This window comes from Tachysurus vachellii, chromosome 3, assembly GCF_030014155.1.
Source record: "Tachysurus vachellii isolate PV-2020 chromosome 3, HZAU_Pvac_v1, whole genome shotgun sequence".
NCBI lineage: Eukaryota > Metazoa > Chordata > Actinopteri > Siluriformes > Bagridae > Tachysurus > Tachysurus vachellii.
The window spans coordinates 3157741-3180240 of NC_083462.1; the positions used below are offsets into that span (position 1 = coordinate 3157741).

Consider the following 22500-nt stretch of genomic DNA (forward strand, 5'->3'; position numbering starts at 1 on the left):
TACGTCACTCGCAGGTGACTCACGAGTCGTGTATCGCGTCAGAAACAAATAACACGGACGACACGCAGGCACTTATTGCTCTTTGAAGCGATGAAAGCGTCCAACAAAAGCTTTGTAAAACATATAGAAACAAAAGTATATTTAAGTATTTACACCAAAGTGTGTTCCATTTCAATTACCCCGGAAATGAGGTAAAATATATTAGCATTTTGGGCGGGAGTAGAAAGTTCGGATCGATATCCGATTCGCCGAGACGTATTTATGTGGCCTAATGTAAATGGAACAGTTTTAACAAATCAGACAGCTATCGGATCAGAGAAAACACATGAAGTGACCAGGTGTAAAAAGGCCCTATGAAGGAGAAATAAAACTGAAAGGTGTTTTTGATCATTTGAAAGTTGTTTTCCTTTTCCATATGAAATAAACTAGCTGGCTAACTAGCGTGAGGAAGAAGGACACTGCTAGCCAAACAATCCTGCTGTAAATTGATAGCTAACTGCATGCTAACAGAGCAGGAGTCAGATATATGCTAATGCTGATGCTAAGACTAAAGCTGGAGCGATGTACAGTCTGGAGAACGTGTTTGTTTTCTTTCTTCGCTCCTCTGCACTTCTTCCCTCGGTTGCTCTTTTCTTTCCTGTTTCCTGTCGAGTTTTTTCTGTTTCCTGTACAGATGTGTGACGTCTTCTCTCCTAGCTTTACCTCGGTTCTCTCTCGTCTCTCAGATGGCTGTGTTGAATGTATGCCGAGTTTTTCTCTTTATTTAGTTTTTCTTGTTTTTTTTTTTTTTAGAGATCGCTAGATGACGTTGTCTGTGATTAGCATGGCTAACGCAATCAGTTTGTTTACTACAGACCAAAACGTGTGGGACAAACACACACACACACACACACACACACACACACACAAACAAACACTAATAACAGAGCTATATTGGTTAAAACAGAGATGTTAATGTTTATACAGAATATTCTAGAGTTCTATGTTTGTCTTTTTGTACAGTATTTTTCTTATTCCGGAGTAAAAGGCACAACAGGTTCAGAGTCATACGTAAACCTCGACATAAAACATAATCTATTTACACAAATATATAGAAATAAAGCTCTATATCTGTTCCTCAGAGGTAAGCTAGCGTTGCGTTTTGTGAGCGAATCAGGGGACGATATTAAAACTCTTCAAAACGCAAAGTCGGATTTTGCCTTTTTTTTTTTGTAAAGTGTGAAAAGAAATGTGATTATAAATAAAAGAACTGATTTATTATTAGGAATCGTCTTTATTTTGTGTGTTACTGTGATTGAGTGTGTGGAGTTTGTGCCACCGTGTGTTCTGGAGGAAATGGCTTTTAATTTGTCGGACGTTAAAGCGGCTGTCGCGGTCATCAGATCTGTCTGCTGGAGATTCATGAGATCGCTGTGAGGCTTGTCTACATTCCACCACCAGGACCACGAGGCTCTCACACACACTTATAAATACAAGGACATCAAAGAAACATGCAAGCACACGGAAATGTACCGGTTCCTCATTACCTCACACACACTTTACATGAACTTGTGTTCCATCACAGGTCCGCTTCAAGACACACACAATATCTCTCTCTCTCACACACACACACAATATCTCTCTCTCATACACACACAATCTGTCTCTCTCACTCACACACAATGCCTCTCTCTCTCACACACACACACACACAATCTCTCTCACATAAACACACAATGTCTCTCTCACACACACACACACACACGTCTCTCTCACACACAATCTCTCTCTCTCACACACACACACACATTGTCTCTCTCTCTCTCTCTCACACACACACAATCTCTCTCTCTCACACACAATCTCTCTCTCTCACACACACACAAACAATATCTCTCTCTCTCTCTCACACACACACAATGTCTCTCTCTCTCTCTCACACACACACACACACACACAATCTCTTTCTCTCACAAACACAATATCTCACACACAAACACACAGTATCTCACAAAAACAGACACACACTTTACATGAACTTGTGTTCCATCACAGGTCTGCTGCAAGAGGCTCTTCATCTACATCATGTACTCTGACACACACACAAACAATATCTCTCCCTCACACACAAATGCACACAATATCTCACACAGATAACACAATATCTCACAGTCACACACATAAGACCAGGAGCAGCATTTAAAGCAGTTGTGATTTATTAAGAATCAGACACAGAGTCGACATGTACAGCACCGGACACTGAGTGAATCAGGAGGATAACCAGACTCTCTCTCTCTCTCTCTCTCTCTGTGTGTAGAAATATGTGCCAGGATGAAAATATACAGTACAAATATTATAAAAGTTGTCCTGCTGGAGCTGGTCAGAGGATGAAGATTTTATCAAAAGCGCATCTTTCAGCTCATGTTGGTTCACCACAGTGACGTTAAAGAGGAAAAGAAAATGTACACAGAAAATAATCACATCATCATCACCATCATCATCATCCAGAGTTTTGGAATAAAAATACTGACACGTGACACAAACAAAAACAAAACAAACAACAAAAGCAGCGTATCTCAAAATTCTCCATCTTGCATGATTCATTTCAATAAAGGGAATCATTTTATTTCTTTAACCTTTAATGAATGTAATGAGACGCTGGTCACCACGTGTGGGCGTGTGGGCGTGGTGTGGGCGTGGCCTGTATGATGAGTAACAGAATTAGCTACATGTCACTTCTAACACTGAGTAACTGAACGTAAATGAGATCAGTGTGAAAACCCGGTGGTTTGAGTTACACGCTACGTGCTAGGTTTCGATCCCTGAACTAGCGATGCACCAAATGTCTGCTGCTTCTTGTGATTTTTCTTGGAATTAAATCAGGGAGAAATCAATGCCGTAAACGAGGAACTGCCGATTCATCAGGACACGCAGGGTGAAGATGGAAAATGGAGAAGAAGAAAAAAAAGAAGTTCAATGGAATAATCAACACAAAGTGGTTTTTCATCTAAAAAAATAAACAACAAAAATTCACGCTTTCAAGCTTCTGTTTCAGGAAACCACGAATGTTTCTAAAATACTGCTGACAATATTTACGCCTGCTATTACAGAAAGAAACAGCACACAAGTCATGAGCTGAGAGAGAAAGTGGAGGCTGTAGCGGAGGTCAGACAGACCAGGCGCTACTGAGAAGATTTTCTCTCTCGTTAACTCGGGTGTGTTTGGGATTGTTGATGACGTGGTGAAGGTCACCAGAAGGAGGTTAGCGGTCTGTTCGCTGTTCACGTAGCCGCGTAAGATTCTGAAGTTAAAAATGAAAAGCAGTTAGCTGAAGCGAGATCGCTAAACTACAAGCAAGGCAGCGATGAAGATTATTTACAGTAAATTGTACATTCAGGACTGAGGCCACGTCTGATGATCAGAAAAGCTGCCTGATGAACAGTTTGGGCTCGTTTAGCAGTCTGTAAACTTAAGAAGCCGCTACACGCTAGAGCTGCGTCCCAAATCACAACTACACACTGCGCACTAACACTGTACACTCTAGGGGTATGGGGTCTGGTGTACGAACCTTATAAATACTGTCCAATAGATCACACAGAGTTAGCTAAAAGACGCTGGTGAGATGTTTGTCTACCCGAGTGTCATCAGCTATCTTGAAATGTTTATCACTCAGCCTCAGTGACTAGTAGCCCCGTGTGTCTGAATCGTTCGTGTTCGTGAAGTGCGCTTCTTCTGCAGTGTGAACACACGACTCACTCGAAGTACACTACACAGTGCAGTAGAATAGTGCATAGGTGTGTGATTTGGGACGCAGCTGATGACCGATTAGGACGTGATGATGCACGTTAGCACAACCACCAGTTTATCCGCTGATGATAAAACGCCTCTCGGTTCATAAAACTGTGGAACTAACGAGGAGCAAAGAAATGAGCTGGAAACAAAGAAGCGATCTCCACAGCGGGGACTAACTCTGTTCCTCAGAATCTCACATCATCGTCAGACGAGAACGTCTCTGAGATGAGACTAAGGATAAGGCGTGGCCTCTGCGACGTGAGAGTCTCAACGTGAGTGAAAGGTAAACATCTGGTGAAAAGTGGAATGTGCGTGTGCAGAGTGGCTCTGAAGACAAAAACACATTCATAATACAGACAACACAGAAGTGAGATTTAAAGGAGAAAATCAACCGAAAACAAAGGCGGTCGAACTCCGGCCAAGAGGAAGCCACCAGTTTAGCCACCAGTTTAGCCTTGTGGATTAAACTGCATACTGACATCACCTAAATCTCGCTTTAACAGACGCAGCAGTCTGAGGACCTCAGCGTGTTAAACCGGTGTCTAGAATCTTCAGTACGAATCGTGTCTCAGCTGATCGACTACATCTGAGGAAAACTGTCCTTTTCTTATTTCTGGTAAAATCGATGGTCCGAGTCAAACCGCTGTTCTGTTTAATATCTGTGCAAAAAAATACTGGTGAAAAAGGAAAAGAAATGAAACTTATTTAAACTTTTACACACAACACAAACACACTCTGTTCTCCAGGCGGCTAGTAAACAATCGGAGGTCGTGTTGGTAAACTTGAGTAGATGATGAGCACCTCTTGGTGGAAATGGTTACGATGAAGATCTCGAGATCTTGCAGGTGCATGCTTGTGTATGTGTGTTAGAGACAGGTCAGAGGTCAGCCACGTGCCTGACCTCATCAGCAGTCGAGCTGCGGTAGAGGTATTTCCAGATAGCGTAGTAGTGCACGGCGGCGGCCAGCGTGACGAACACGTGCCAGATGGCGTGAGCAAACGGTATGACGCCGTCCGATTTAAAGAAGACCACGCCCATGCAGTAGATCATCCCACCGAACGCCAGCTCATACAGACCGTCTGTATTCGTCTGTGGAGAGATGAACGGTGTGTGTGTTCAGTGTTATTGGTTCAGTAATAACACCCGGCCACCAGGTGGCGCCTCATGCTGCATTCATTCATTCACTCATCTTCTACCACTTATCTGAACTACCTCGGGTCACAGGGAGCCTGTGCCTATCTCAGGCGTCATCGGGCATCAAGGCAGGATACACCCTGGACGGAGTGCCAACCCATCACAGGGCACACACACACACACTCTCATTCACTCACACAATCACACACTACGGACAATTTTCCAGAGATGCCAATCAACCTACCATGCATGTCTTTGGACCGGGGGAGGAAACCGGAGTACCCGGAGGAAACCCCCGAGGCACGGGGAGAACATGCAAACTCCACACACACAAGGCGGAGGCGGGAATCGAACCCCCAACCCAAATCCTTCTGTCCGTCCAGTGACTCGTCTGTCCGTCCAGTGATCCGTCTGTCCGTCCAGCGATCCGTCTGTACGTCCAGTGATTCGTGTGTCCATCTAGCGATCCGTCTGTGAGTCTAGCGATCCCTCTGTCTGTCCAGTGATCCGTTTGTCCGTCCAGTGATCCGTCTGTCCGTTTAGCGATCCGTCTGTCCGTCCAGTGATCCGTCTGTCCGTCTAGTGATCCGTCTGTCCGTCTAGTGATCCACCTGTCCGTCTAGTGATCCGTCTGTCCGTCCAGTGATCCACCTGTCCGTCTAGTGATCCGTCTGTCCATCTAGTGATCCCTCTGTCAGTCTAGTGATCCCTCTGTCAGTCTAGTGATCCCTCTGTCAGTCTAGTGATCCCTCTGTCCGTCTAGTGATCCCTCTGTCCGTCTTGTGATCCCTCTGTCCTTCTAGTGATCCATCTGTCAGTCTAGTGATCTATCTGTCTGTGTGACAGTAAGTGCACTGCATCTCCTGTACACTTTTGCTAGTGCACTTGGAGGAAGTGATGCATTGTGTGGAGGAAGTGAAGTCTTACCATCGAGGTCACCACCAGGGCAGGTGAGAAGCCCATGGTCAGATAGAAGGCCAGCTCCACCAGTTTATACCTACAACATACACATACACCATCAGAATGATACACAATCACTCCACTTCACAGGAAGTGAAAGGTCAAAGGTCACACCTCTCGTGGTAGTTGAACACATAGATGGTTCCTGCAGCCGCCATTAGCCACACAAACCAGCGCATGTGAGACGCCAGAGGACCCAGTTCCCTCAGATTTAACCTACACACACACACACACACACACACACACACACACACTTAGAACCCCAACAGACTCTCTCTCTCTCTCACACACACCATTTCATATGAATCCCATAGTACACGTCTCTTACCAGGGTGTGTATGAGGCAGCGATGAAGAAATAGATGACCACTCGATCACACATGTGGAAGCAGTGCTCCACTGCCCTGCAGCACACACACACACACACACACACACACAATTACACACCTGACTTCATTATTTACAAACACTAAACAATTCATTCTCTTAATCGATCTACTCATGCTTCCGTTTGTTTTTTATTTATCGTTCATCCATCATCCTGCATTCCTTCGTTCCATCGTATCAATCTGACATCATATACAACGTTATACTACGGGCGACTTGTTCATCTCATCATTCTGTGTTCATTCCTCCATCTTCATGTCTCTATATCCACCCCTTCATTTCTCCAACTAACTAAGCTTGCTTCTTGCATGCTTCTCCATAGTCTCCCCTCCCTCTCTCCGTTCATCCCTCTATTCCTCTGACCTCATGTGGCTCTTCTTCCAGGTGATGATGTGGAAGATGGTGGAGATGAGGAAGAGAGCACAGAGGCCGAGGCCGTACACCAAGGCTGTGATCCTCTCCCACCGATCATCTGAGAGACGGTGCAGCAGGGTCATGCCCACGAACGCGGGCACGATCACCAGCTACACACACACACACACACACACACACACACACACACACACACACACACAGTTATTCCAAGCAGGTGCAAATCCAGGAAATAACCAATATTTGGCCAAGCATTTCAGCATAAATAGTGAGCAGTGCTGAGGGACAACAGACAGACGGTCCTGTCTGATCTGATATGTCTGATATGTCTGATCAGGACTTACAGAGAAAAAAAGCCTGTATCTGCTGCTGATTATAATAATCTGCAAAACAATGTGCTGATATGCAATGTTGAAAATCTGTGTGTGTGTGTGTGTGTGTGTGTGTGTGTGTCTTACGGCGTGTGTGTAGCAGTTTGCTGCATGCTCGTAGCTTGTGGGTTGGTAGCGGCAGTTAGCAGCAGCTCTTCTGTTCATGAATCTGTAAAACACACACACACACACACACACACACACAAACTGTTGTATCAACATCATTATACATCACGATCCTTTAGGAACGTCTCACTCCAACATTACTCACACTAACGAGCAGTAACTAATTAATAACATTTTAATATCAACTACGATAACGATATCCAGACTGCACGTAATCAGCATCAGGACCTGAACCGAATACAGACTCCAGCAGCATTACACCATAAATGGAGGAAAAGGAGTGTGTGTGTGCCTGACGTGGACCATCTCTAATATGCACCAGAAGACTTTACTGCAGCTGTGAGATTCAGGAGAGAATAGAAATGAGGACGGAACTGATTCCGTGAGCCGACTAACACGCACGGGGACACGGTGTACACTTCCATCAAGCAGCACCTTCAGATCCAACATATAATCAGATCTCACAACTGAACTTCATTAGAATAAATACAATATATATATATATGTGTGTGTGTGTGTGTGTGTGTGTGTGTGTAACGTTATATTATGTCGGTGTGTGTTTACAAACAAGGTGTATAAGAATATAATGTAATAGGTATATAGACAGACAGACAGACAGACAGACAGACATAAAGTCAGACAGACTGACAGACAGACAGACAGACAGATAAAGTCAGACATACAGACATAAAGTCAGACAGACAGACAGACAGCAGTATAAACTGTAATATTTATACTTTAATGGTGTATATAATGTGTGTCAAGGTTGTGATGTGAATTTTAATGGTAATGTTCAGACATCACACCGAGCCTCAGTACACAAGATAAATAAATAAAGCGCATCCATCCAGGCTGTGCTCCTTCACGTCCTGTAAACGACTCACCTTTGGAAGCTGTTGACTCTCTTCATCTCACAGCACTTATTAAAGATGTCCACACAGGAAACTGCACAGGAAATCACAAATAAATCCGTCTCAATCTCTCCAAAGACAAGCCGTTTTTAAACGCGTCCTCACTAACATAGCTAATGGAACTACAGTACAAAAAAAATAAAGACTTGAATTAAAAACATTCATTTACGCCATGACCGTTCATATAAAAGTGGTGCCGAAACCCCACCGATCACAGCGTTAAAGCACAGAGAAAGTGAATTACCGCAGGCTGTGTTGTCAATCAGCGCGCTCTCACTACCTAGGGCCACTTTAACGCCTAGAAAACAACCCAATCGAGTGCACTAGGCTTTACAACACGTGGCCGTTTGATATCCTGCACAGAGCACGTTGTTGCAACGCTGAGTGACAGGAAAAACAGCTAATGAATGATCAGCCTGAACATCGAACGGCGCTGTAACCGACCAATCAGCGCCGGCTCTGACCCCTAGCGTCACTGCATGGACATAAGGCTCGTGTAGGCGGGGAAAATGGCTCCAGCTTCTGTACCTGGACCTGTTTTGTCAGTTTACAAGCAGCAGCTTTGTTTACTGTAATAACTTAGAAACAGGATGCATGATGTTTCTCTGTGGAAACTGTTATGGGAAATACTTGTGCCACGTGACTTCCAGGGTGCCCCCTACTTGCCCCCCATCCTCCCCCAAAAAAGAAAATTTATGACATAAAACATTCCAAAACAATATTTGAATTAAACAAAACATATTAAATTATAAAATGTAGTGCTGTTGGTTAGTAGCTTTATTTTTTCTGAGATTTAATTACACAGAATTTATGATAAATTCATTATTTTATAAAATGTCATAAAACCGGGGCCCCCTGGCACCATCTCGGGGCCTTTCAGCTGTTTATCATTTATTTCTAGAAACCAAACTCCAAACAGACACATTGTCTGGAAATAAAAAGTATAAGATACAGCATTAAACTCACTCACTCTCTCTCATTCATTTTCTACCGCTTATCCGAACTACCTCGGGTCACGGGGAGCCTGTGCCTATCTCAGGCGTCATCGGGCATCAAGGCAGGATACACCCTGGACGTAGTGCCAACCCATCACAGGGCACACACACTCTCTCATTCACTCACACACAATACGGACAATTTTCCAGAGATGCCAATCAACCTACCATGCATGTCTTTGGACCGGGGGAGGAAACCGGAGTACCCGGAGGAAACCCCCGAGGCACGGGGAGAACATGCAAACTCCACACACACAAGGTGGAGGTGGGAATCGAACCCCCAACCCTGGAGGTGTGAGGCGAACGTGCTAACCACTAAGCCACCGTGCTCCCCCCCAGCAGTAAACTGTTAAACTGTAAACATTTTGCTTTAAACTAGTAAAACGCTCCCCAGAGGTGTTATATACATGAGATATATATATACATGGGAATGTTTATGATGTGTTTAATGATTTTGGTTGTGTTTATATTCCTGCGAGAAGTTAGCACTTGTTTGAATGTACAGTGCTATTGTTAGTGAAGTTACACCGGCGGAAAAAAATGCACCGTTTTCAGGAGTTCATCTTCGCATCAATGAGAAATCCAAAGTCGATCTGATCCAAAGTTTGGCATCGTTTTCCACACCGGCACTTTCGATTTACGAAGTCGCTATGACACCAAATTCGTCTTTTATTAGTGACAAGCTGGCCACCAACTGTGATGATTGATATGAAATTTTCCTTCTTAAACCATATAGTCATTGTTTTAGATTTAAGTCTGTTTATTGATCTGTTTGACACGATGCACACAACGCATCGTTCTCTTTAGGTTACAGATGAATAAATCCCACTGCACCACTAGCAGCGGAGAGAAAAACACATCTTCAGCATCGTTGAATATGCTGTTTATAAATATTGATATTCAGGTTGCTAAGTGTGGACTTTACCTTTAACGTGGTTATTCCAGATGGAAACTTACAATAGGATCTGGGCCTTATTTTGTATTGTGATAAGTTTCACAGTGTTTGCAGAAAGACTGGTTATAAGTTAACATTCCTGAGAAGTTGTGAATCAGTGGCCTGTTTAGATCAGGTGAGCAACAAATGTCTCAGGTGTGACCAGGTGTGACTGAATATAACCCAGGAGAAAAAAGCTGAATAGATCTGAATAGATCAGTCTGGGAAAGAATTTGCTCAGAAATATCATAATCATCGCAAATCCACACCCTTGTTTTGGTCTGGGATTCTCTTACTGACTACATCTACAGGGACATGGGACCTTAAAGATTTATATTTCCTGGGAAATCTAAAAACTATCAAATGATATTTAATCTCACCGGGATACTGTAGATTTGTAGCATTGAGCTGCTGCTGTAATCATAAAGACATTTCATTCACTGGGTGTCTTTACTCTTGTTCATTGAATTGAACTGAACTGAAATGGAGACTCACTCATTGTTACCGACTCTATATAGTGACCTTTCTGTTAAAAGACCTTCATGGAGTACAATAAGATCAAAAGCTTTAAAACCATGGCTTTATTATACTGCTGTGTAATGTAGTAGAGCACAAGAAATACCAGTAAGTCAGGAGAAGGGAAGAAATACCAGTACAGAACCACTAGAAGCCATTATCCTTTCTTTCTAAAGCAGGGAGCACATCTATAAATACATCAATAGTCCTGAGTATAAAGTGTGTTTCCTTTCACCTGCTCTCTCATCCATCACACCTGGAATCTCTGAACTTCACACTGGCAGCAGTTCTGAGGAACGGCATTCAGAAGATCAGGTCCTATCAGCGCCAAAAATACTACTGAGTGCTAAACTTTTTACTCCCTTGTCTTTGTGTGTGTTAAAGATGAAGGATGTAATGAAATATCATGCTCCGTAAAACAATGTAACCTCACGTTGGCGTAAAGTTCGTCTGTTACCCTTGATTTGGTCTGTTATCGTGTTTGTTACGGTCTCATTCATATCCTGTAGGTTTTTGCCGTTTGGTTCATACTCACGGTTTTAGTTTTAGTCTTTAGCACCGAGCTCAATAATAGTCTGTGCCTGCATCTGTCTTCGCCTCCAGTTATGATAGAAAGTTTGACCATAATTTGTTGAAACAGAGACTTATATGAGGTGCTATTTAACATACAACAGGTGTGAGTGACCACTGGGACGTGTGACATGGACACGTGATACGCTGGGGTTAATTCGGACATAACCACAACACAGGACAAAAGCTCCCCCCACTCTCTAAAGCAGATAACACTCAAATCCTTTAGGAGCCTGTGTTATGGTTTCCATTCTATTCTGGTTCTATACAGTATGGTGTACATTTCCCTAACCTTTCTGTTTTATGGTAAACGTGTTTTGTCATTTGTTTAGCAGCACATAGAAGAGAAGGTCAGGCGCGATGGTTCTGCACACTGCACTGAGCTGTGGCACCTGTTAGGAAACGTCCCTCTCATTGCTTATATGTAGAACAATAACAGGTGTGATGAGAAGGTCCGTATGACACCTCTCTGTATGAAGACTCTCACACTTTCTGTAGGGTTTAATAGTGCCTTCTTTACATGATCTCAGTACTCTCTATACGTCCTTGTGGTCACCTGTGGAACATCTGTGCTGAACTTACCATGCTGTCAGTGATGCAGCGATAAAAGCTCATGAGGAAATCCAGCACCATGCCAAACTTTCTTGTCTTCCACAGGAGGTACAGATGCTGCCAGATGCTCACACCACTGTGTGAGAGTGAATGCATCATTTGAGGTCACTAGAAATGCAGATGGACATAAATTTAAATCCGTAAACACTTTCCACCTCTGTTCTGTTGACGCGAATCCTCGTGTCCCGTCCTGTAGTCCACAATCATCTCTTTTGTTTTGCTGACCTTCGGGGAGATGTTGTTGTCTGAGTACCAAGCATCCATCAGCATCCGAGACAAGAGGCGCTGCTGTTCTGAGGGCAAAAGAGGAGGGTATGAGGCTGGCACATGGGGCAGAAAGACCCAGGGCCTGTAACCTGGTGACAGATTAGTGAGATATTATGGCATTAAATACTGGGCTATAGTCAATGAACAACGTTCTCACATACTGTAGCCTGTCTTCCCCTCCACATGGCTAAGGGATGTGTGCAGTAAGTGATAGCCTCATCAGTGGACTTCAGGGAGTCTAATGTGGCAGTTCAGGGAGGAATAATGAAGGATTTGACTCAAAGCACTTCATAATAATGGAAGTTGGTACCAGAGGGTTGCAGGAGATGGTGGGTTTCTTGGGGACCAGGACAATGTTGGACTAATTAAAGCAAGTGGGGATGACAGACAGACCATGTGATGTGTAGAATACGTCTTTTAATATCTCTGCTAGCTGGTCAGCATGTGATGTTAGGACACAGCTGAGAATGCTATCAGGTCCTGGTGCTTTCCTGAAGTTAACCTGCTTGAAGAATCGTCTTACTCCACATGTGCCAGATGTCAGAGCTTCACATGGCTCATCTTGGCTTTCCTGATGGTCTTCTGAAGGTCATATATGGACTTCTTGAAAGTCACCGGATCATCAGAGTGCGTTCTCCTGGTTAGATTCAAACGTTCCCAATGAGCCATGACTATTTGCGAGGATCTTCTGTGTGCACCTCCGGACATAGCTGAGGACAAAATCTGCATAAAGATCGATGTCTCCAACTGCAGCCTTTTTGTAAAATAAATGCCAGATTGTTTTTAACTGCAACATATCTCAATATTCTGTGTATATAAATAATCACTAAGTTCTCGGGTGACTGCTGTCAGTAACTTCAGTAGTGCACACTTTGTGTCTAATGAGGGTTAATGAGTGGAAATCAGCTCAGATCAGACAGACGCACAGAGCGGGAGGAAGAAGAAGGAGATCAGACGGCTTAGCATGATGCAACCATGACCCTTTGACCTTTCCGTCTGGTTTCCAACTGATATTACGTCTGTGAATAGGAAGTAAGAGGAGTCGTCTTAGCCAAGAAATCCTGAATCCAAAATGTAGCGGTTATACACAATAATCACAGGCGTCACTCAGATGGTCGGGTTCCTATCTTTCTTCCTCGTTTGTTCTCACCATCATCACCTCTCACTCATTAGGGATAAATATATATTTTAAATGTAGAACTTCCAGTGTTTATATATTCCTGTATATTCCCTATATATTCCTGTCCAGTGTTTAATGTGCTTTACATATCACACTTGATTGAACTGAATAATCTGTTTATCTGTTAAATATAAAAGCTTTGCCCTGGAGATGTACGAGAACCATGTCTCAGACCCGGGATTAGTTTCTGTGCACTCTGTGTATGTCCCTGAATGACCTCCTGCTGCGAGGTCAGTGAACAATACACTTATTACAGTTACGGATATTATCATACTGAATAACAACTGCACTGAAACCATGTTGTACAACATGTTGTTAGTCTTGATTCCCACGGGGTTAATATTAGACATCGGTCTCGTCCTCGGCAAACGTGTATCCGTCTTCTTAACCTGCACGTACACGCCAATGACATTACAGATCAGATCAGTGTTATGACAACAGTGCATTGCATAAGCTGTGCTTTTTGTCTTGTTTACATGGACAGAGAGAAAAGCGAGCCTGGCGAGAGAACGGTTGTTCCTAGCTGTTATAACCTATAAGTGAGAATAGTAACTTACATTTAATCCAATTATAAATGGATAAAAAAAGAAAGTGGGATGAGATTTTAATAACGTTTGCTGTGGTATAAAAGACTGTAGGATGTGTTATAGGAAAATACCTTCCTGGTGTTAACAGTAACTCACCTTCATCACAGCACAGGATTGTACTTCATACACAGTCATCTGTAGTTTCTTATATACTGTATTTATAAACTGGAAACTGTAGACAGCATCAATAAGTATGGACACAGGTATGTCTGCTTGGTTAAATTACTCGGCTAATTACTTGTATATAATCTAACAAGAAGTAGCTACCGCATCATAACTAATCCATTTTTGTAACTGGAACCGGTCAGGAGACATGTTTTGGTAACACCAGGGGCTGATGCAGAGCAGGTACGAGTAAGAATTGTAGACTCGTTATGAGCGTGTGTGTGTGTGTGTGTGTGTGTGTGTGAGGAATGTGCTAACGTATTAGTCACAGGTGGATAACACACACACACAAACACACACACACACACACACACACACACACACCCTGAGGGACCATCAGTCGTTCCTGCCCTGTGATTAATTCTCCAGTGACAGTTAATAAGTCAGGAGAGACGACATGCTGTGTGACCGACTAGGAAACTCCCTGCTCAGAGCTAATATGAAAAACAAGTGTTGGTGTCAGTGTGTGTTGTGATCATCTGATACAGTTACACTGGTAATGTTATGGAGTATGTGAACACTGATGATGTCTGTTATTCTCATTTCAGTTCACACACACACACACACACACACACACACACACACACACACACCATGCTAAACCCTCAGTGCCTTCAATACTGTCAATAAGGTTTTACACACTGAACTCTTCTTAGCTCTTGATGTTTTGATGTTAAATCTAACTACAGTCTAATTTTAGTCTTGATAAATCTGAGGGAAATGTTGATATTCCAGAGCATTTAGTCACTGATGGTACAGTATACAGTAAGTGCTAGCTATCTAAATCATAATAATTCACTTCACCAACACTGAGGTATGAGATTTGACCGTATCTCCATTCCACTATCACTGAGTCTCTGATATGTTTAGATAAGACCTGACTGCTGCTACATCATCGTTTTAGTCAGAAGTATTTTCATAGTAACATACCAACACATCTGAGTTAAAGGTTGATAATCTGTGATTGAATGTTGATTGTTTTTATTTCATTTCTGATATCATTGTTTTTTACATTGTCCTTAATAGCAAGCTAAATAACATTTTTGTTGAAATTCTCTTTTTGCGCGCGCGTGTGTGTGTAACACTACACTTAACGTCATAGAGCTCTTATCAACACAGGGTGCTAAATATTGACCGAACGTTTACTGTCACTCAACCTTTGATACATGTTTGATTAACACAATAACAGCAGCTGATGTTGATAACGAGCATGTTACCTTACGAGCTTGAGATATGATATGAGACGAATGTTTGCCTTTTTCACGGGACCCAGAGATCTGACCGTTAGCCGTTAGCCGTTAGCTACTCAAAGAACAACTTCTCAGCTTTAAATTCTGAGACTAGGATATTAGGCAATTCCCTATATTGTGTGCGCTGTCTAGACTTTTTCAATCATTCTGTAAATAAAGTAAAGGTTACACTGGTGTATGAAGACGGGTCTAAGTTCATTAAATGCTGAATATGTTTATTTCACCTGGTTTTTACAAGATATATTTTAAGTTGAAGAATAAAATAAAAAAAAACAAAGAAAAGAATGAGAAGAATTAAAAGAAGAACACAGATTCAGTTTGCACTCAATATTCTGGGAATCGATGTAGTAATTCATCTGACTTTTGTTTTAATGATGGTTGTCGCTCACAGATTTCTCACTTGGGCATTTTCTCTTTCTGTCTCTCCCTTTGTCTGTAAGGACAGTAATCTAATTGTCAAAATGAAGAGGATTAACAGCTGATTAAACTCAATATTGTCTCGTAAGATGCTGAAGTATCGAGCGCCAGTCTCTTTGGTGGTTTCCTGGAAACGTCACCACTGCTAATGATAAGCTATCTCAGGATGAGGATTAGTGAAGATGCCTTATCACTTTGTAATATTCAGACACCTGACAGGTCAAAGAGTACCGAGGTAGTCCATTAGCAGAATTACATGCTCAAGCTAAACCCTTACGCCAGTCACCAGCTGAGAGGAAAAGAACACAAATGGATGGCAAGGTGTCTGATGGACACTGATAATGTCTCATAACTTTATGGAACAAAGGTATACACCCAGTCTCTTTTACCCCAAATATAGCCACTAACCCTGGACATCTTTGGTGTATAAAGTTTTTTCTTTAGTTTAGAACTGGAGTCTCAAGCCTATATGGTCATAAACACATCACACAGTTCAAACAGTAAAAGCACTTTTAGGAATTTGAACTCCAAAAAAAGCATCAATCTCAGGTTGTGGGTGTGGCTTCAAGTCTGAAGTGGATTTGTGTATATAATAATCTATCCATGCACATTTTCTGTACCATTTATCCCACACAATGTTGCAGTCTATCCAAGGGGACTCTGGGCACAAGGCAGGGGAAATCCTGGTCAGAGTGCCAACCCAACACATCATAGGACACAATCACACACTACCGGACAGTCAAACTACAACACACGTCTTTATACTGGAGAAGGAACCCGGAGAAAGCCAGGACTCAACTAAGGTGTGAGCCACATACTAACATACTAACCACTAAGCCACCCGCCCTCCATGTGTGTATGATAATATGGTTCCTTTTGTGTGTGTGTGTGTGTGTGTGTGTGTGTCAGACATTTTTATTTGTGAATACAACTTGCCAACAGTACAAAATCTTAGAAAAGAAAAAAAGGGAACACTGACCTTTTCAGCGAGGCCATCTGCAGATCCAGTCCCAACCTTCTTACAAAAAAATCCTCCTCTTTAGTTGAGTGTGTTCAGTGTCTGCTATCAGTCGTCTCAACATAGTCTCATAGTTATGCATGCGTAAAAATCAGCTTGGGAGTAAAATGATGAGTGAGATGGTGGGGAAGCCCTCCAGAGCCACTATTGAAATCCTACAATGCAACACAATGGGTAGCACCCACATATTGTTCTGTAGCACATACAGATCACCCAGAATGCACTGGATGTTTTGAAGATGACACATGGCCAATAGAGTCCAAAGTTCACATCCACTTTAGCCTGAAAGCAAAGGTCCATTATCCGTGACTGCTGTTGTTGCTGCTGGACAGTTTATCAGCCGAGCTGCGATATTTACACATAAAAAAACATGAGGAGGTTGTGAAAGTGTATCAAACGATAAAGTAGAACAAATTCCATCCAGTTGCACAAACAGGAGTTTCTTCACTAGGTTTTGATCGTATGCTGCTGCTGTTTCAGGGTCAGCTCTTCTCTGGATAGTTTAAATGTACAGTACACACTAGCCAGCAAATGTTAGCATTATGATTCGTTGTGCTAGCATTTTAGATTTAAACAATAACACATCAACACAATTGTCTAATAAATATATACACTATAAAGCATAAAGAATTAGAGACATGGTGTTTTATATTCCATGTGATTTGTGGTGCACATGGTTAAAGACATTCACAATAGGAATTTGAATGTTTGAAGGAGGAAGTTGACCAGACATTTTTTGCCTAGTCGGAAGGCAGAATCAGTCTCACTTGTCTGCCCACCATCGATAACCTACTCATTTTTGTTCGTATTATAGGATCCTCTGGTGCACGTTACCTGAAATTAGTTACTCACCATCTGTCACCACCAAGTACAACATTCCAGCTAGATGCCTTGTTGGTACAACGTTGGTACACCTAACCCTAACCCTAACCCTGGGACCTAATAGTATGGCCTTGTGCTAACAGCCTTGTTCATCACTGTCTAGTTATATAGTACGCAGTGAAAATTTCATCACTGTCACTGTCACTCGTCTCACAAAACAGTGTCACCCAAAGCAGCCAGGAAGCCTTGCAAAATTTCCTTGTGACGTCAAAACAACACAGGGCAGCAGAAAACCCGCCATTATAGTTCATGAGTCTCCAAAATGTCTCCTTTTTTCTGTCAGTGAATATATACATATACGTTCATTCTGAAAGTAACTCCTCTACACCACTGTGGTCTTCTTCTCTCTTTGCTCTGCAGCTGCTCTGGTGTTGTCCCAGCAGGCAGGTGAGCTCTGCATGACGATGAGGCGGATGGGCGTGTGGTTGGTGCCGGGTATAGGATCGGGAGCGTACTCTTTGCTCGGGTCTCTGCCTTGGCAGTCGTACATCATGCAGGAGATGAGGAAGACGAGGAGCAGGATCATGTAGCTGGTGACGAGGATGATGAGATTCAGGGTTACGGGGTCGATCTCTACCTCATCCAGCATGATGTTGGCTGGGATGCAAAATTTCACACACATACACAATGCTTTTCTTCACTCTTTCTTTGCTAGCATCTACCTGCACGCTCTGCTCTATTTGTCTTGAAAGAACTGGATTATAAGTTAGAGCTCAAATCTGTCTTCCTCTGTCTGTCTGTCTGTCTGTCTGTCTGTCTGTCTGTGTCTTATGCAGTATTTTCTGTTTTCTGTCTGTCTGTTCCACTCTTATCATTCATTCTTAGCATCTAAATATCTCATACATCCCTCTTTCTTACACTCCTCCTTCTCTTGCTTGTCTCTCTTCCTCTAATGCAGTTTCTCCCTCATGTTCTCAGAATCTACTTGTCCCTCACTTGCACATTGTACTCTCTCTCTATCTCTCTCCGGCTCTGAGGTGAAAATCCTTTAATCCTCTGACCCTGACTTTGTTCAGCCAATCATCAAGCAGTGCCTAAGCCACCTCTTTAATTTTTGCCTGAACACACACACACACACACACACACACACACACACACACACACACACACACACACACACCTTTCCGGTGTAGAAACCAAACCACACACATTTATCCAGCTCTGTGCGTTTGGATGAAGGATAATAAGACGATGATAATGACATCATCAGCAGATAAGCCAATTACTGAGCTCCATAATACATGTACTTCTAGAGATTCTCTAGAAGTGTTGGTCACGTAGTGTTAAGACAACGTTTTTATTTACATGGATGTCATGGTGCATGCTTCAACTCTTCAAGGAACCTTTTAGGACCTTTCTCAGGAACCTGTTAACTATTAGGAACTCAAGAACTGGGACTGATGCATACTGTAGTTAAAAGACAAGTTTTAACACCTGCTGCACCTTTGCAGTCTGTACCTTTCTGTGGAAAAGGAATTTTTAGTGGCAGAGCTCACAAAAGCTTCACATGATCACTAAACCCATTAAAAACTCTAAGTCTGATGTCGTATTAACATAAATAGTGTTAATCAGGGGAATGTAGTGTGACATGACCTATGCAGTGTTTATTTAAAACAACCAAATTTCCTACTAACATATTGTGTAGAATACAAAACAAGTCCACTAACCACCCATGTGTGTGTTTATCACCTCGACACTGCTTTCACAGTGACACTTGTGTATCCCAGAATAGTTGACATGGAATCGCTAAATATATACAAGCTAGCAGGCTAGAAGACAGACAGAGCTTTTAATCCTTTCGGATGCACAGGTGAGTGTGTGAAATACTGCACTAGTTTTATTACTGTCCATAAATCCACAGCGGTAGAGGAGTTGGCCATGACCTCCTTCGTTTCCTCTGCCATCTTCATTATCATTTCACTCTGAGCAAGATTTCCATTTTCTTTTCACTTGTGTTTTATCTTCTTAAAATTCTTTAGGAAAAATCCAATGAGATAAAAAATAGACAAGATGTTTCTAATATTAAACAGAGGGAAAAGCCCATAAATGTCAACAGTAAGATTTAATCACATAACACCCTGATCATGAAGCAAAGCTGTTCCACTGAGGTCCTGATGAAGCTTCCACCAAGCTGCCACTCCTGGGCAAGGCCCTTAACCCTCCATTGCTCAGGCTGTATAAAAGAGATTAATGTAAGTCACTGTGGTTAAGGGAATGTGCCAAAACGGTGTAAATGTAAACAGATTCTACAGGAATAAAGGATAACATAAGATCAGCTACAACGGCTTTTCACACTGTGCTTAATGGATTAATGCTGTTCTAAATCCTGCTTTTAATCCCGGGTAGAGAAACATTTCACACATGAAGCAGGGTTAGTGCAGTTTTTCCCCTGGGAGTCATGAAAACAAACAACTATTTCACCTGTGAAAAGCCATAGAGAAAGGAAGAGAAGCACAATTCGAAAGATGCCATTAAACCATGACCCATGATCATAAAAGCAATGTACACAGCGCCATCAAGTGGCGTCTATAAAGTAATGAATATTAATTATAGATGTGACATTATTTCATTCTTTAAGGATATTTGTCAGTTGACTAAAACATGGAATTATGTTTAGATAAGTTAAATGATCAAGACGGTGTTCTAGTGTGAATAGATTTAAAAAGCAAATACTCATTCCATTTGTCAAGCATCACAAAAACACTATAAACGCCACAAAACACACATCATATATACCACAGAAACACCACAAAACACAGCAAAACACTATATACACACCACAAAAACACAATAAATACCACAGTAACACCACAAAACACAGCATGTCACTATACACACACCACAAAAACACCATAAATACCACAGAAACACCAAAAAAAACACAGCAAAAACACCACACACCACAAGAACACCATAAATACCACAAAAACACCACAAAACACCATAAATACCACAGAAACACCATAAATACCACAGAAACACCAAAAAATACAGCAAAAACATTATACACACCACAAAAACACCATAAATACCACAGAAACACCAAAAAAAACACAGCAAAAACACCACACACCACAAGAACACCATAAATACCACAAAAACACCACAAAACACCACAAAAACACCATAAATACCACAGAAACACCAAAAAACAGCAAAAACACTATACACACCACAGGAACACCATAAATACCACAAAAACACCGCAAAACACCACAAAACACCACAAAAACACCATAAATACCACAGAAACACCAAAAAATACAGCAAAAACATTATACACACCACAAAAACACCATAAATACCACAAAAACACAGCAAAACACCACAAAACACCACAAAAACACCATAAATACCACAGAAACACAAAAAAACACAGCAAAAACACCACACACACCACAAGAACACCATAAACACCACAAAAACACTGCAAAACACAGCAAAACACCACAAACACCACAAAACACCATAAATACCACAAAAACACCGCAAAACACCACAAAAACACCATAAATACCACAGAAACACCACAAACCACTATACACACCACAAAAACACCATAAATACCACAGAAACACCAAGGAAACAGCAAAAACACCACACACACCACAAGAACACCATAAACACCACAAAAACACAGCAAAACACCGCAAAACACCACAAAACACCATAAATACCACAAAAACACAGCAAAACACCACAAAAACACCATAAATACCACAGAAACACCACAAAACAGCAAAAACACAATACACACCACAAAAACACTATGAATACCACAGAAACAGCACAAAACAGCAAAATCACAATACACACCACAAAAACACCATGAATACCATAGAAACACCATAAAACAGCAAAAACACTATACACACCACAAAAACACCATAAATACCACAGAAACACCAAACAAAACACAGCAAAAACACCACACACACCACAAGAACACCATAAACACCACAAAAACACAGCAAAACACAGCAAAACACCGCAAACACCACAAAACACCATAAATACCACAGAAACACCACAAAACACCATACACACCACAAAAACACCATGGATACCACAGAAACAGCACAAAACACAGCAAAAACACTATACACACCAGAAAAACACCATGAATACCACAGAAACACATAAACACCACCACCAATCCATATATTTTTCTACATACGATCAAGGCAGGAATTTAATCACTTGTATAAGCTTTACTCTGTATAATCACACTTTTATAACCAAGACCTAAACATTGTTTATGAGATCACGAGTGTTAGCAGTTGAAGTGTACTTACAGTATTTTCAGTATTTACAGTATTAAGTAAACTAAAGATATTATTTTTTTTATAAAGAATTTAAAGATTTAAAGTGTTGAATTAAATGTTGTGACATTATTTGACAAAAGGGGGGCAGTGTTGCTTTCTTTAAAAAAAACTGACTTCACGTAGTATTTAATAATCAGTAATAATAATTAATACTCCATTAATATCAGGATTACATTATAGTTTTTACTACATAAAAAAGTGTACACTCAGTGTACTTAAATTTTTTTTCATTTCATTTCATTCCCTGGCCCTTTTTTCATTCCTTTATTTTCTTAATTGCTTCATTCTAGTTGTCCTTTTAGTTGAACATTTTCTAGGTGTCCTGTTTGATTTTATAATAAAACCATGTGAGAAAGATTTCATCAACATCATACATCATCACACTGATAGATCTGAAAGCAGGATGGAAAGAGTTCAGAACATGAACCTTCATCTTCTTAGTCTTGCTCCTGTGGATCCTTTACAGTAAACCTTTCTTCCATACACATATTTTAGATTTCTTATAAATGCCTTATATGAATATATAAATAATAATTACAGAAAGCTGAACAACAGACAGTCTGACTGAATAACACTGAATGTTGGTCTGTAGAAATAAAATCATATAATACAAATGACAACATATTCAGCTCATTTTATAGGTTGGCTGATGAACAGAGAGGAAGAGAAAGAAATATGAAGAGAGGATTAAAAGAAAACAGAAAAAATGCATATGGCTCAAACCTCATCATCATCATCATCATCATCATC

General features: G+C 41.5%; 4 protein-coding genes across 8 annotated transcripts in view; 1 reads left to right on the forward strand and 3 right to left on the reverse strand.

Moving 5' to 3' along the window:
- LOC132842583 (hepatic leukemia factor-like) overlaps nucleotides 1–1260 on the forward strand; it is a 10777-nt gene extending 9517 nt beyond the window's left edge. The window contains exon 4 of the mRNA XM_060865322.1: nucleotides 1–1260. This exon is cut by the window's left edge and continues 2057 nt beyond it. The gene's annotated coding sequence lies outside the window, so the exon portion shown is untranslated.
- Nucleotides 1–22500, reverse strand: part of jmjd8 (jumonji domain containing 8) — a 417822-nt gene that overhangs the window by 301556 nt on the left and 93766 nt on the right. The gene's annotated exons all lie outside the window — the stretch shown is intronic.
- Nucleotides 2178–16826, reverse strand: mmd (monocyte to macrophage differentiation-associated). 5 transcript variants are annotated; one of them, XM_060865354.1, is made up of 9 exons: nucleotides 16505–16825; nucleotides 12088–12945; nucleotides 11630–11952; nucleotides 7083–7164; nucleotides 6616–6776; nucleotides 6195–6269; nucleotides 5981–6082; nucleotides 5834–5903; nucleotides 2178–4861 (listed from the first exon to the last, which is right to left on the reverse strand). In XM_060865354.1, exons 4-9 carry the CDS (start codon nucleotides 7158–7160, stop codon nucleotides 4649–4651), a joined length of 699 nt encoding a protein of 232 aa, XP_060721337.1. In that variant the 5' UTR covers nucleotides 7161–7164; nucleotides 11630–11952; nucleotides 12088–12945; nucleotides 16505–16825; the 3' UTR covers nucleotides 2178–4648. The 5 variants fall into 5 exon arrangements, with proteins under 5 accessions (XP_060721337.1, XP_060721334.1, XP_060721336.1 ...); XM_060865351.1 differs by lacking the exons at nucleotides 11630–11952; nucleotides 12088–12945 and adding an exon at nucleotides 8006–8066 and having other exon boundaries at nucleotides 16505–16826; XM_060865353.1 differs by having other exon boundaries at nucleotides 11630–12945.
- On the reverse strand, nucleotides 17633–19276 carry LOC132842604 (small integral membrane protein 36-like). Its single transcript, XM_060865356.1, has one exon. It carries the CDS (start codon nucleotides 18045–18047, stop codon nucleotides 17748–17750), a length of 300 nt encoding a protein of 99 aa, XP_060721339.1. The 5' UTR covers nucleotides 18048–19276; the 3' UTR covers nucleotides 17633–17747.

Excerpts from the sequence above, each read along its gene's own strand:
- mmd (XM_060865351.1), bottom strand. The coding sequence starts at position 8,031 with ATGAAGAGAGTCAACAGCTTCCAAAG. Across the intron at positions 7,165-8,005 it reads AGAGTCAACAGCTTCCAAAG|ATTCATGAACAGAAGAGCTG; the intron begins GTGAGTCGTTTA and ends TGTGTTTTACAG. Across the intron at positions 4,862-5,833 it reads CCCTGGTGGTGACCTCGATG|ACGAATACAGACGGTCTGTA; the intron begins GTAAGACTTCAC and ends ATCTCTCCACAG.
- LOC132842604 (XM_060865356.1), bottom strand. The coding sequence starts at position 18,047 with ATGTGTGTGAAATTTTGCATCCCAGCCAACATCATGCTGGATGAGGTA.